This window comes from Melospiza georgiana, chromosome 5 (genome assembly GCF_028018845.1).
Source record: "Melospiza georgiana isolate bMelGeo1 chromosome 5, bMelGeo1.pri, whole genome shotgun sequence".
NCBI classification, from domain to species: Eukaryota; Metazoa; Chordata; class Aves; order Passeriformes; family Passerellidae; genus Melospiza; species Melospiza georgiana.
This window is the reverse complement of record NC_080434.1, coordinates 37,907,281-37,922,684: the sequence shown is the minus strand read 5'-3', so window position 1 is coordinate 37,922,684 and position 15,404 is coordinate 37,907,281. Positions and strand designations below refer to the sequence as shown.

The 15,404-nt window shown below is 38.0% G+C and overlaps 1 protein-coding gene across 2 annotated transcripts in view; it reads right to left on the bottom strand.

The window, feature by feature from the left end:
* Nucleotides 1–6,463: 6,463 nt before the first annotated feature.
* Nucleotides 6,464–15,404, bottom strand: part of INTU (inturned planar cell polarity protein) — a 35,027-nt gene continuing 26,086 nt past the window's right edge. The window contains exons 10-16 of one of the 2 annotated variants that reach the window (XM_058025117.1): nucleotides 14,373–14,435; nucleotides 13,138–13,359; nucleotides 11,554–11,958; nucleotides 10,944–11,041; nucleotides 10,136–10,325; nucleotides 8,088–8,242; nucleotides 6,464–7,272 (exon numbers count right to left, since the gene is read on the bottom strand). In XM_058025117.1, coding sequence (XP_057881100.1) covers nucleotides 7,161–7,272; nucleotides 8,088–8,242; nucleotides 10,136–10,325; nucleotides 10,944–11,041; nucleotides 11,554–11,958; nucleotides 13,138–13,359; nucleotides 14,373–14,435 — 1,245 coding nt within the window. In that variant the 3' untranslated portion in view covers nucleotides 6,464–7,160. Of the gene's footprint in view, nucleotides 7,273–8,087; nucleotides 8,254–10,135; nucleotides 10,326–10,943; nucleotides 11,042–11,553; nucleotides 11,959–13,137; nucleotides 13,360–14,372; nucleotides 14,436–15,404 lie in introns of those variants that run through there. The other variant, XM_058025118.1, reaches the window with a different exon arrangement.

Here is a 15,404-nt window from a genome sequence, read left to right as displayed (position 1 = left end):
GGCTGACTCTGACTGAATAGAAGCCTCGGGGGCAAAGAGATTAAATGCAAATGCTCCTGTGTGCTTGTGCAACCCCAGCCAGCTGGTTTGAAGCTGCTCTGGGGAGCAGCAGACTCGTGCAAAAGTAAATCCATTTGTACAAACTCCATGATCCAAGGGTTTCACGTCAAACTTAATGGCTGGGTTGAAATCTTAGGAACACTGCTGGGCTTAATTTCTTTGAAACCAGACATTTAAATGCCACTTAAATGCCTCTTTTATCCTAAGTTGTCAATACTCCACAAGGTTTGGTCTTTCCTTCTTGAAAATTACAACCTCAGAAATAACAGTTTTCTCATTAACGTATATGCTAAGATTTATCCCCAATACTGAGAAGGATCCTGAGCCATTTTAAACTTTCTCAAGAAACACTGTACTAAGTATGCTTGGGTCCTTGTATTTTTGGGCCGTGTTTTGGCTTAAAATGCTGCCAGCCAGGTAAAAACCTTTTCAATGTTGTTTTAGTATGAGCAAAATGGAAACATTGAGAATTTCAAACAAGAGGCAAATAAGTATTTTCTTGGATTCCTTGGTCTTTATGTAGTACAGAACACTAAGAAACTTTTCTCCTAATGGATCACTCCACAGGAGGATCTTTTGACCATTAAACATTTATCTGGTGTCACACTCTGTGTTAGCTGGTACCAATGGCTAAATTTAGAAAAGCTGTGATCCTTCTTCTGATGCTTTTTTTAAGCTCTACTGGGCAAGTAGAGGGCTTAGGAATTAAATGAGGTCACTCCCATCCTAAGGGTGCTCTGAATTCTTTTAGTGCTGTTCAAACTTGCACAGTTCATTTTTTTCCTTCTTTAGTAGGAGTGAAATAGTTTTTTTACCAAGTAGATTGCAGTTCATAAGTGATCAATAGAGTCCCCTAAAATACTTTAAGGGCTATATTAGGAACTAGCACTGTTTTTTTTTTTTCTTCACTAGCAAAAAACATGCACACATTTTTTTGAGAGAGACAAATCCAAATCCCTAATTATATTGGAGAGAAGACACTTTTTAAAAATTAATATTGATTAAAATTCAAGTACATCTGAAATCAAATCCACTTGCAATGTCAAGGTAAAGTTCTGGGTCCTCCATAATAGCAGAAAGACAATCTTCTCTAATTCAGGCCACTGATACACACATATGAAATATATTTTTACAATAAATATAATATTTATGTCCATCAATATAAATAGCTGTCATAACCTTGCTAAAAAGCATTTAGCATATTTTGTTTTGGATCAACATGAATGTATGCAAATGAGAGGCTATTTGATAATGGTTGTTGCTGCTTAGCTGACAGAAACCAGTTTTGCTGAAAGCAGCAATTGCAGTAGGGTTGTTGTTTCAGAAAGTTATCCCATCTGGAAAACAGTCTTAACTGGAGAAGTAACAGGTGATATATTTAATTCAAGGCCTCCACCTGGATCAGAATAAGCAGCATGACAAAAAGTTGTTAAAATCATATAAATCAGCTTCATTTGTACCTTCAGAACAACATGAATGAAACAAGGATCACTCACAAAATACACCCACAGCACATATAAATCCTCTCATTCTCATATTTTGTGCTAGTAAACCTATTACCTTAATCAAAATTATTATAATTTGTGTTTTTAGTAATCTTGATACTCTTCTCTATCCTAGTGGCAAGTTAATGACCAGAAGCAGAGGCAATTCTTTGGCAAAGCCTCAAGAGGCACAGCACTTTGAAATAAAGCCAGCATGAACTGCAGGCCTGCTGCTCAGATAAAGCATGAAACAGTGAAATCACCTTTACTTTGAAAGGAAGACATCAACAGTGCTAATGGGGTAAGCTTCAAGGTTTGTGATATTTAGGACAGATTACCAGAGGTATGCAGGGCATTATGTAAGAATTTAAGAATCCCTGGTATTTTCTGAAATGACCTAAGCAAGTTCTATGCCAGCATTTATTCAGATTTTATTTTGACTTCCTGGAATGCCAAGAGAGGAGATCCTTGAAACAAAACACTTTGGAACTAACAACTCCTGTTATCACGTGGCAAAACTTGCTCAGGGATGCAGGGAACAAACTCCTGTTTTCTCAAGAGCATTTTCATGGTTTTTTAAAGAATTATTTATTTGAAGATAATCTTCACAGCAGGAATTAGCATTATCAAATGTACTTCAAATGCTACTGAACAACCTAGTAAAATTATGCTATCCACAAACCTGCCCTACTCCCAACACCTGGCTCTGAGTAGCAAAACCCATCCTAGTTTTCTACTGAAAGTTTTCACCAAGCTGTGAACTGAATATAATTCTTCAAAACAAAAGTGGAAGCCTGTACAAGTTCTGTAAAATCCAGTAGGTAAGAAATGTAATTTTGATCAATTTCTGCTACTGTAGAATGGCTTGGCCCTTCAGTAATAGTCTGTCAGGCACAAATAACTGTAAATGGAAAAGCTGGTGCTAACACCCTCATGAATTCTTAATAAACACGATGATAAAGATTTAAAAGGTGTTCGTTTCTGTTTGCAAAATTTCCCTTAGTGGTGTCCATAACATCCAAAACTGAAGGCTTAGTGCACAACAATTCCCTGTACTGAGCTCCCCAATCCCTGCACAGGCCAGGCAGCCCATCTGTATCTGTGATTTTAATAATCCAGTGCCCAGTTCCTGGAACTGTTGCTCAGCAGCACCTAATAGAAAAGAAATTTATGCATATTGTTATGCATGCAGGCACTCTGCTTTCCAGCACAGACTGCCTGCAGAGCTGAGACATTTAAACAGAGGAGATCACTGCTTTGTCTCATTTCTAACAAAGCATAGAGACCTGGAGGGGTGAAGACAGAGTATTCCCACAGGTAGTGCCTTCCATTTGCTGAAACACTTCCCAGCTCAAATATCTGCCATTCCAAAGCTGCTGTCCTCCAGCAGAATCCTTAAGGATCAAATTCTCTTCCTTTTTCTCTGGAAAGAATTTTTTTCTGTGGAATACCAAGATTTCACTTCCTCCCCATACATTCTTGCTCAGATCTATAAGAAGCATTACTTGTTTCAGCTTCTCCCTATAGTGGAGCAAAAATTAAAAAATCTGTGTGACAAAGTTAAAATTATAGGTGTGGATTTTAGATCTGTTTTAAATCCCAGCTCTTGGGATTCTCTACCTTTGAAGAACTCCAAACTGTGTACCTTCTTATACCAAAGGCATCACAAAATTATTAGTTCAGCCCAAGTAAAAGGCACAGAGAGCAACAAGTGAAGCAAAGCAGCCAATTCCTGGGATAACCTTGCACAGACAAGAACCAGATTTAAGTTGTCCATTGCAGGCAAATCAGGAAAGCCAACAGCCCCAGAGACAGCAGAGATGTACTGCAAAACCTTCCAGACATGCTTTTCAGGAAATAATTTTACCTGTTTGAATGAATGAAATGTATCTAGAGACATAAACTACCCAGAAATCATCTCCAGTTGAGAAAATCTTCAGTTGATATTCTTGATACAGAACAAGGATGGTCATTAATTCTTTTAATCACACCCCATAACACCTTAAGTTAGGAAAAACCAAACTCCTCTGGTTTCTGCACCCAAAGTTGGCAAAATCCAGTTAAAACCTTTCCCTACAGAATCTAAACAAATGCAAAATTTCAGAATCTACACAAATGCTGAGCTGTGCTCAGCACTACTTCCAGGGAATTTTCTTTCACTCCACTTCATCCTTTTCTTTAAGGATTGTTCATTTCTTATTACTTTTATGCTTCTAATTGCACATTGGTAAATTTTTAAGTACCAGAAAGGATTCTAATACTATTGTGCATTGGTCTGCCTCTAGAAAGAAGTAAATATAACACCTGAGGCACATTTATAAAAATCCATTTCTTTGGTAAGGTAAAGCTGGCACTGCCACTGCAGAAGTTTCACTGCCTTCCCCTGTAGGAGCAGCACGCTCTGACAACTGAGCTGATCTCAGTGGATCTGCCTCCTGCTGCCCTGCCCAAACTGAAACACAAAGATTGCTGCATACAGCTATGAAAACAGAGCGTGACATTGTTAGAATACTGACCTAAGTGAAACTTCAGAGCACCGAGAACAAGATCTGTCCAAAACACTGTATTTACAAAATAATCAGCAAACATGGCAGTCTCAGAGCAATTCCTACAATGAGTTTTTTTATCTTTTCACTGGTACAAGTTGATCACAGTAGGAGAAACATTTTACATGAGTTTCTACAGCTCTGACATAGCTGTGCTGCCTTTATCTGCATCAGGGGCACATCTTGTGCAGTAAATACAGACCATGTGGTTGTACCCAAAATCACTTTTTATTTGCCAGTTTGGGAACAACTCTGCAGCTGTAGTATCCCATTTCCTGACCTGAGCAGAACATGTAAGACAGCATCCAAAGACCCTGAGCTTCAACAGTGGATATGGCACTTGGCTAAATATTGTACTCCTAAGGAAATTAATCTTGAGTGTTATTCATGGAACGTTTCTAAAATTTGACTCTCGAGCTCACATACACATGTGAGCCATCTGGAAGCACTTCCAGGAGATTTTAAGAACTATAAACAGTGTTATTTACACAATGCCTGTTTCACTGTTTTCCACTATAAGTAAAGAAAGAAAACAACCTTAAACTCTTCATACACAAATGACTGTAATTGAAAAGGGACTGCTTAAGAATTTACATGTGATATCAGGAGATTAATCAAACTTTAGTGACTGACAGAATTCCTCCTGGTCAGCACTACCAGAAAAGCCTGTGGCAAGGAAATTTTCTGGCACTGGAGTAAAGAACTGTCAACAAGAGAAAACACAGAACACTGCATTTTTGTTTACATTATCAAAACCTAATCAAAGAAGTCCTGAAAGAGATAACTTAAGACAGAGACAAATGACGCAGATTTTCCATCTATTTTCACATTAAACAAACCAGAGATGAAGAATTTATTTTCCATTCTGCTGATATGAATGAATTTTATGCAATTTGCCAAATGCCAGTATCAACACTCCTTCCTAGACCAAGATTCCTTGTCATTAATTCCACGGGTGTGTTGGTCTGTGTGCCTTTCAAAATTCCATCTAAATGGAGAGGCATTTGCAGGCACCTCAAAGTCATCAATCATTTAACATGAAACCCAAATTTTATTGCTGTAACAGGCTACACAGGAAACCTACCTCTGTACCACCACGAATTACCAGCCATGCTGAGGGAAAGAAGTGCACAGCTCTTGACCAGATCTATTTTGTTTATTAAAATTAATATGCAAAAGATTGTTTTTACATGTTTTCCTTTATCCCCTTTGGAAAAATGTTTGCATTGGTCCTTAAAAGCAACCTTTAGAGCCTGTGTTGGGAAATAGTGTGTCACGTTTGCCAAACAGTGCCAGAGATTCTATAGAGAAAGAAAGGGATTTTTAAACTCAACTAGAGATTTTGACATTTCCAAAGTTTATACTATACCAAGGATATTATAGAATATCACTTCTATTTGGTATGAGCTGCAACAAAGGCCAAAAATCTTCCTTTTCAGGTCCTTTCTTTTTCAAGGACTTCCTTTTGGAAATCTGGGTTTATTTTGAAACTTACCAACAGTATATGAATTTGGTGTTAGCATTAGAAAATCTCAATCTACAAGTGAACCAGATATTGCTCTCCTGCAGCAGCCTCCCTGTGCATTTTGGCTGACAGAGAGGGTGCTCACACTCCATCTTAAAGCAATGCCTGACAGCTGATACAGGTATCAGAAACTCGGTGGCACTTTTAGAATTAGAATAAATTAAATAAAGGCTTCTCCTGGACATTAAGATAAACAGCTGAAAGCACTGCAGCAAGCTTGCTTTCCTCCACGTTCCTTCTTCCATCTACCAGGAAATCTAATGCCTAAATCTCAGATATTTTAGACTTTTGAGAGGTGCAGCAGAGTAACTCTCCCATCACTTGATTTATACACAGAGAACAGAGCTAACCCACTGCTGCTGTGATTTGTGGGCTCAGACTGAAATACTGCTGCTCATCTGCTAGGAACCATAAATCCTGGAGAAAGCTGATTAGCAAAGTCCTCAATCACAGCTCGCACTTCAGGCCCAAGACTTCTGCTGCTTGGAACTGAAGCAAGTGCTGAGTGATGAAGACAAGCTGTGAATCACCCTGTGAGCACTGCAAGCATTTGATTGACTGTTTTAGCACTACCCCAAACTGCGTCCTTTACTAGTGAGAACGAGATCTAAAGATTTGGCCATGAGAACGCATGAAACTGAATTGGCTCTCCTGAACACTTAAACTTTTTGATCCCGTTGCTTGAAATGCAATTCTAGTTATGCATTTTATGAAAAGCACTCATGAAAAACAATTAGAATAAAAAAATAAAACCAAAGAGAAAATACATTAAGTAAAAAAAAAAAAATCATGCTTTACTGTTCTTTAACAAATATACATTTTAATTACGAAATTATGAATATAAAATCGGCCAAGTCCATGCACATCTTAAAACCACCCTGCCCACCCCCCTTCTTTTTTTGTGTCTTCAAAATTGCATTTTAACAAATTTAAGTAATATTTATAGTTAAAACTCACGGAGTCAAGTAAAACATCAACCACACTATAGTCCTCAAGTGTCCAGGACAGCAAAAATAGTAAACCATCAGTTTTGTGAGGCTAAGCGCCAGGAATTGTCTTAAAGATTTCTCTCTGTTTTGATTAACACAATGCTACTGAAAACATTCAGTGTTTTCCAGCCTCTCAGAGGTGCAAAATTTAAAGTTACTGGAGAATTTTTTTTTCCTCCACCACCAATTCGCATGTTCACGGAGTACTTTGAGGATCAGCTTACCATTTTATGCTGCATATTGTACACTGAACAGCAGTGAACATACAAATGATGTGGTGTTTTCATATAATAAAGTTAGGACCAGGATAAAAAAAAAAGTGACAGCATATAAAAATAGGAACTTTGGTTCTCTGAAAATAACCATTCCATTGATGAGCTCATCAGAAGCACCACTGAAGTTTTAACTGCTTCATACCACAAAGTATTTGATTTTTTTTAAGCATTTCAAAGATGCCCCATGGGTGGCACCCAAACTGAGTTCATTTCCCTTGACATGGGATATTTTAAAGAATGAACACCACCCTGCAGCATGCCTGGGTGTGCAGGAAGCTCAGCTATGCAGCTAAGCCAAAGGACAGCTTAAAGGCCAGCTCCACAGCAGCTTCTGCCACCGAGTCATGGAAACACACGTAACACTCCTGAGGCTTGGGATGGAGAATGAGTCTCCTGGGGAAAAAAAAGAAGAAAGAATAAAAAGAAGAAAATCATCAAAAGTGTTATTTTTTTCCTCCCCAAATGGTAGATTCTGGTTGTACTGCAAGGTTTCAGCAGGAAATTAAAACAAGCTGCTGTTGGTTAAAACATGCTGCAAATGTTGGTGTCTGTCCTTTACCTCTTTCAATACACTGGATTTTAAAATCAAGTTATTCTCTACTCAGTTTTTTTAAGGCTGTGTAGGGAAAAAAATCTTCAGGTTTTCAGGATCTTCTGGGTCTGTTTGCAGCAATCCAAGTCTGTGGGCTACAAGCTGCAATCAAGGTCCTTGGGAACAAGCCCCAGGATTCACATATTTACTCATTTTTAAAGGTAATAACATCTGGGTAGTTACATTTCCACATATTAATCCAATGAGGGCTCCTAGGGAAAGAGCTAAAATAGAGGAGCTCTTATTATAATTATTTTTTAAAAGGCATCAACAATAGTATAAACATTTTTTCAATGTTTTAATTTTTTCCACACAAACAGCAGTTACGTACATTCATGCTGGGAAACAATTATTTTTCTTCTTTCTCTTGAAACATTTTTCTTCCCAATGAAAGAGCCTCTTTTAGAATATAACAGTAATTATAACTGTCACTTTATGTCATTGACTCAGCAGCTGTTAAAGGTGGAAATTCACATCAGTGCAACTTCTCAGTGCCCTTAAATTAAAGCTACCTCAAGTCAGCTCAAGTGATGTGCTACAGTTAAATTTATTTTTCAAGAACACAAGGGCATAGTCCAAATGAAAAACTGGAGGTGAAATTTGTCTTTAAACCTACCCCACAACCCAGTAGTTCATTGTTGGTGGTGGTTTCTTCTGGTCAGCCCAGTTTTCAGGAGAGCACTCAAACAGCAGTCCGTGTTCTCTTACCAGCCCTGGGTCCTCAGCTGCCTTACTGAAATCTGAAATCCCACTGCCTGCTGCCTTCTTTTTCTGTAAAACAGCTGGTGAAATGTTAGTAGAGAATGAGACATTGTGACACAAACACAGGCAAATACAAGCATGTGATTTGTTCATGACTCCCTGATGGGGGACTCTGCTGTCAAAAAGCCTGGCTTAGGAGATAGAACTGACTTGCCTACATGATTCTTTTCTCCACAGTTTTGTTATTTGGGCATCAAAAGGCTTTTCTGTTGTTATACAAGTTGGAATTAGACATATGCTCCTTTTTTGACTTTTCCTTTCAAGCTAAACACTGTTTTTCTAATAAGACATCTGAGTTACTACAGCACTTTAAAAAGTGTGCTACAACAGCTAAAGCTCTCATCTGTCTTTTCTGTGTGCCTCCCTAATGAAGAACTGTGATAGTAAAAGTCTATTAGGCAAACTTGGCCAGGCAGGAATTTCTTTTTGTAAATAAGCAGCTGAAGCACTTTGCTCAGAGCATTTTCTGACTTACTCAGTATGAAGGCATAAAATCATAGAAAACAAAGACATTTCCGTGTTTTCTCAAGCTGTTAGAGCTGTGTTTTGAGAAAAGCCTTTGAATAAACCTTGCAAATTTCCAGTTCATCTCTGGATCTGCCAGTGAAACAATTGCTTCAAAGGTCAAAGAAAAGATGTTTTTAGAAAACAACTCAAGGAATTTCTGTCTGCCACATGAAGATGGAGAAACCACATTGTTCAACCTGCCTACAATATTGAAGATATAGGGACTGAAGATTGAGAAAACATAGTCAAAACATCATATTTTGGGGTTTAAGACCACTGAGCTTATCTTTGCTAAATTTAGGATTTTTTTCAAGACTCCTGGACACATTTGAAAAGTTAAGTTGTTGAATTTTCAGTTCTCAAAAATAGAGGAAAAATTAATTACTGATCAGTTTACAGTAACTTTGCATTACTAGTGCAGCTCTCTGGATCCCAAACTGTAACAATATTTAGCAGATGACAAAGAACACACAGTATAATCGTACATTTCTGTATTTGATTTTTTTATCATGTACAATGAACAAGGCAAATTTCTATTTATTCTTTAACATTCTCCTTGTGCTACAATACAGCCTCCCAATTTCAGCATTAATTGCTAGAGCCAATCTGCAAAGACTACAGTAAATTTTGCTGAAAGAGACATGTCCATCAGTTATTTCTAACTCCCAGTTTTTATGACTTGAACTATAAAATGCCTATTTAATAGCTATAGCCAAAGGCAATTTGATGCTAGAGATAAACTCATTCATTGTCTCTGCTTGCTTTTGGGTTTCTACATCTCCCAACAGAAATGCCCAAAACACATGGCTCATTGCCAAAGTCCTACTCAGCCAAATCCCAGTGCCATGTGACCAAGCCACCAAATTAACACCATTTTTAACACTTAAAAATTCCTAGATTTACAAGGCACATGGATCTAGCCAGAAATGGAAAAGAGAAGGCCTCAGAGAAAAAGGAAAATAACAATTATCTCATTTGCTTCTCCTGTGTTGTGCTCATGTGGGATGAGTTTGGCAATTGCTTACCCACAGGTGATTGTTTCATTGGTTTCTGGTGTGGGTTATTTTGGCTCATTGGCCAATCAGTGCCAAGCTGTGTTGGGACTCAGAAATTACTTCTTCAGTAACATCACAGAAACATTAAGAAAAACCATGCTGCTCTTTATAAACCTGCCTTCATGCAGTCTGTACTGTTATTTCCCCTTTTCTCACTTAACTCACTTGAATTGTCACTTTAGGATCTAAAAAATACAACTGACACTGTTCCACTTTGGTTTAGAGTCTGCAGACATGCAAATACAGCTGCTCGTGAACCACTGAAATAATGAAGTGAAAAGAACCTAGAAATACTGAATTGAGAATGTGATTGGACAAAGAGAAATCCAAATTTCCATACCTCTTTCTTCATGGACTGCTGGAAAATGGAATGGATTGAAAGGCAGCACTGGTAGAAATTCTCAATTAACTGAGGGTGGATGGAGCCACCGAGCTGGGCTACTTCTTTGTGAGTTGGAGTAATAAAGATTCCTTGCATTGTCTCCAAAAACAGATAGTGGAAGAGGGTGTTCTCAGGACCAGATGTCAGCCTTAAAAATATTGGAGAAGTCATTTAATTAAAATAATGAAAATAATTTGCAGCTTTTGTTTCTTAAGGCAGAATTGGTTTTCTAATCACAATAGGGTACAAAATACATACAGACATTCAAAGGTTTGTCTTCACACCAAGGAAATCCTGCTGATTTTGACTAAAATACTCAATTTAAAACACCAACAAATTAAAACTGTGCTGCTAGTTAGGCATTGCAACATAAATTTGTGTTCTCAAAAATTGTCTCCAAAACAGGAAAGTGAAATAAAAGCTTTCATTGTACACCTACCTAGAGATAACATAGAAGCAAGAAGTTAACCACATGCGTGGTCCAGAAACTCCTGCTTGAAATTCCAAGGTCACACAGATGTGGGACAGGTGTGCACAATACTGACATATTATTCAGAAACAGCTGTCTTTTATTGTATTATTTCAAATTTTTATGTTTAATTAAGCTCTCAGATTCAGCTAACAGATTCACTTCTGATAATCTATGCATAGAAAAGCTTTGGTTGGGATAAAATCACGAGGGGACTTCTGCGATCTGTGTATATTTAAAAAACAATCTAAGCATGGCCTAAAAAAATGAAATACTCAATAAAAAATAGTTTCTTACCTCATAGCATTAGGAAGTTCTGTATCTTTCTCTGAAGAGTTCTTTTTCAGGTTTCCTGAATGAAATGGGTTTGGCAGGGTGTGTTTTTTCCTAGTGGCCTGAAGAACAAGAAGATAGATGAAATAACAGAGAACACACAGTGAAAGAAAGAACAGAATCCAGCCAAACCAACAGAAAGGACAGTGTTGTGTTTTGAATAAGGCCCAGTTATATCAATTTATATAAGTGTATTTTATAGCCTATTTTAGACTAAACTTAGACACAGTTGTACAACTGCACAGCAGTTAGTTGTGATAGGTTATTTTGGGGTCATACAACTGTACAGAAATTAGTTGTGATAGGTTATTTTGGAGATAGTCTCCAATTACATCTGCTTTTTTCAATGTAGCTGTGCCCACTTCACATGTGAAATCCCCAAATATTTACAAGCAATGATAAAATAAAAAAGTGTGACGGCTCTGAGGCTGACTCAGCACTTCCCAAGGCAACAGAATTATTTTATAGGGAATTCAAGGGACTTAATCTTTTATAACGTGCCTTTTGTAAAAGTCACCTTGGGTTTGAAGGGGCTGCCCTCTCCCCAAGTCCCCAGCAGCTGTTCAATTCTGACCTGCTCCATCAGAGGCTGTGGATTTGTGCTCTCCTCCTCCGCGGGCCCCTCGCTGCCCTGCTCGGCCGCCCCGCTGTCCCGTGGGGTGTGCCCAGTGTCCCCAAAGAGGCTCCTCCTGCTCCCTGCAGTGCTCCCAGCTTTGCAGGAGCTCTGCAGCTTGCTCAGCATTGGGGAGGTGCTCAAGCTCTCCAGCCTGTCCCGTGCTGCAGGAAGGAACCAGTCCGCACAGGCTAAAGGTGGCACGGAGGGAGAATCCAGCCTTTCCTCGATGCTGGCATCGATTCCTTCCAGCTGGAGAATGGTTGCTTTGACCTGGTCTACATAGATGCAGTCTGGTCCTGGGTTCCCAATAGCTCTGGATGCACAGCCCCCTGCCTCCAGCAGGACACACAGGACAAAGTGTCTCTGTAAATGCAAACAGAACAGACTGCTCACAAACTCATCAGCTGTTCGTGGCATTCACATTTTCTGAAAAATCCCTTTGCCCAGGATTTTAGTCCTGAGAAGCTGAGAAGCCTCAGGGAAAATGGAAAACAATTCTTATCTCATTTGCTTCTCCTCTGTTTTGCTCATGTGGAATGTGTTTGGAGATTGTTTACCCACAGGTGATTGTTTCATTGGATTCTGCTGCAAGTTATTTTGACTCATTGGCCAATCAGTGCCACACTCTGGAAAGAGTCATGAGTTTTCATTATTATCTTTTTAGCATTCTGTAAGTATCCTTTCTGTATTCTTTAGTTTAGTATAGTAGAGTAGTCTTTAATATAACACATTACCATAAAATAATAAATTAGCCTTCTGAGAACATGGAGTCAGATTCATCATTCCTTCCTTGGTCTGCAGGCAATGCAACTACAATAGCTGTCTGCTTGAAACAAAGTCCACATTAGAAAACCAAACCCAGACATTTCTCATGTGAGCTGTCTGGAAAGCTAAGATTATGAAGGTAGAAACATTTTCAGCTGAAGTTAAAAGGCATAAAAATAATGAGAATTTCTTATAAAATGCTCCCTAGGAAATTCTATCCCATGAAACAGCTACAATTTGAGTATTTTGAAAAAATTACCCAACTATTGGAACAAGATGACCCTTGTGGCAGGGAGAAATGATGAGGAGGGCTCCATCTTATCAGAAGGCTAATTAATTAGTTTATTATACTACATTATTCTATATTACATTACATCAACTGAATCCGCCAAGCACTCAACTCCAACATCTCCTGACTGTCAGCTGACAGTCCTGAAACACACAAACCTGGATTAAACTGGTCAGTGAATTAAAACACTCACACCACAATCCAATTACCAATTCTCTTCAGGTAAACAATCTTGCATTCAGGTAAACAACCAATGCATTCCACTTGTGAACAAACACAGGCACAGCAAATGAGATAAGAATTGGTTTTTCTTTCTCGGAGGTTCAGAGAATGTGAAACCCAGAAATATTCTTGGGATTGCTTTTGTCTGTGAAGAGAATTGTGGCGACACTCAACAAAATGCATGGGAAGTGTTGATCGGGTGAATACACAACTCACAAGAGCAAAGGAGAGGCTCAGAGAACAGGGATGCTGCAGCATCAACTCACCAAGCCCACTATCAGTAAGAAGTATCTTGCTTCAGGCTCCCTGTATCCTGTGAAATGTGACTCCTCATCCGGCTGCAGGTGATGCTGTGGGAACACTTCCCGCCAGATCACCAACTGCCCAATCCTCTGCTCTGCTGCCAGGGATAACAGACAGTAGTGCTGGCAATAGAAACCCACGTCAACAAGGTCTTCCTTTGGCAAGTGATTGCCAATCAAGTAACCCTTCATTAAACACAGGAAAGAAGAATGTTCAGTGAGGGTACAACACCACCATGCAACACTTCAGAGTGCTTTTCATACAGAGATATTCCTGCTCCATGTGCACTGAGATCTTAGAGTTTCTGTCCACAGACTTTTTGGTGTACATTTGTACAACACTGAGCTTTTCCTAAATAATCAAAACACTAAATATAAGCAAATCAACTATCAGCACATATGCGAGTTACCAAAGGTGAGCTGGGCTTTTCCAGCTTGCAAAACAGCTACAGTGTTAAGGTGCTCGAGTTCTCATTTAATTCTCTAATAAATCTCACTAATAAAATTATTAAATTTTATAAATTAAAAAAAATTGGAATTAATAAAATTTCCAAAGAAAATCCATATTACAGTGGTTCCAGCACTAAGGACTTCACAGCTGAAGTGCTCTCATGGTAGATACTGTGCAGTTCCACTTCTCTTATAACACTCCTGGCACAAAAAACAATTGCCTGATAAAATTCTTAAAATGCAGGTTTTCTTAAAGCAAAGCCTGTTACATTCCTCTTTGTACTGTTGATTACACTGTCTCCATTTACCAAAGAGAAATAAGGCTATGAATGAGGCCAAAGTGAAAAAAGCTGTCAATACAATTTCTCAAGTCTTGGACTCAAAGACAGATTCAAGAGAGAGCACCTGCTATTAAAACATAGGATTGCACAAGAGTTCCCATTAAAATATCCTACAATCTCAGTTGAACAGACTCTTACTACTTTCTTATTACTCCCTCTTTCCAATCCTTGGACAACACCAAGAAATTCCAATTTTAAAAAAGTATTTTTGTTTTTGCTGTTCATACAGTACATAGCATTTCCTGACACTGATTTTTTTCTGTTATGGTGTTTAAGCTTTAGGTCTGTAACTAAAAATACATGCTTAAATCAGTTATGCGTTCACCTTAGATTTGTGAGATTCTGAAACATTACATCAGATTTCTAGATGCATTTTCCTAACCTTTAGGTCTTAATCATTAATATTACCTTGTAAAAGAGACAAGAGCCCAGGATCACATATAATCTTCTCATGTCATAATAATCTTCAGACTGTTGGGGAGGAAAAAGCATGTGCAATTTTTAATTCTGTATTTTAATATTATTTACCAAATGCAAGTGAACTAATTCCAGCCAACAGTAATCAATATTTCAATAATTTCATATTTGACCACCTCTTATTACCAGTACAGCAGTTAATACTGAGCATTTCGGGGAAATACCAAATTTTTAGCCTCCATTATTGAATTTTGTGTCATTACAATTTTCTCTAAAAATTTCAGCTTAAAATAACTAGTTTCTATTTAACTGTTATGTGTTCATAAACTATTTTTGTTAGGATACGTTCATTCTCACAGTTAACAGCAAAGTAACTTCAGCATAACTACTGACACCAGGGGCCCTCCTAGAGTAAAATTTACAAGTCAAAGCATTTTTTTCCAGTCTTTGACATTTTCCTCAAAATATTCCCATTCATTCACCTTGTATTGCCCAGTGCTCTCCCATTAGCAGCACTGTTTTTAGATAGATGTACTGGATTTTAAGTAGGTGGAATCAATTTTTGTGCAATAAACTGTGACTCAAACACTGATTTCTGTAAATGATCATGCAGCTTGTTCAGTGCAGGGATTCTTTTGATTAGAATTTTAGAGTAACTTTAGAGTAATTTGGATCTCAAAACAGCTACTTCATTACAAAGTAAAGCTGAAATGTCAATGTGTTTACACCCTGCACAGCTAAGAGTTACTGAAATAAATTATATTATTATTACCTTCTGTAACAGTATTAAAACGAAGCAGAATTTGTAATTGCCTTCTGTAAACTAGACAATTAAATTCTGATTCATAGATGTTTCCAAGTTGGTTCACAATTGCTTGGGAAGGAGACAGTTATTTACACAAAGAAGCAATGTAACAAGAATCACCTCTGTGATTTTTGTAAACCTCCCGTGGATTTAAATTATATAAAATCATGGATTTTCAGTGACCAATCCTATAGGAAGGATTATAATATGTTATAATA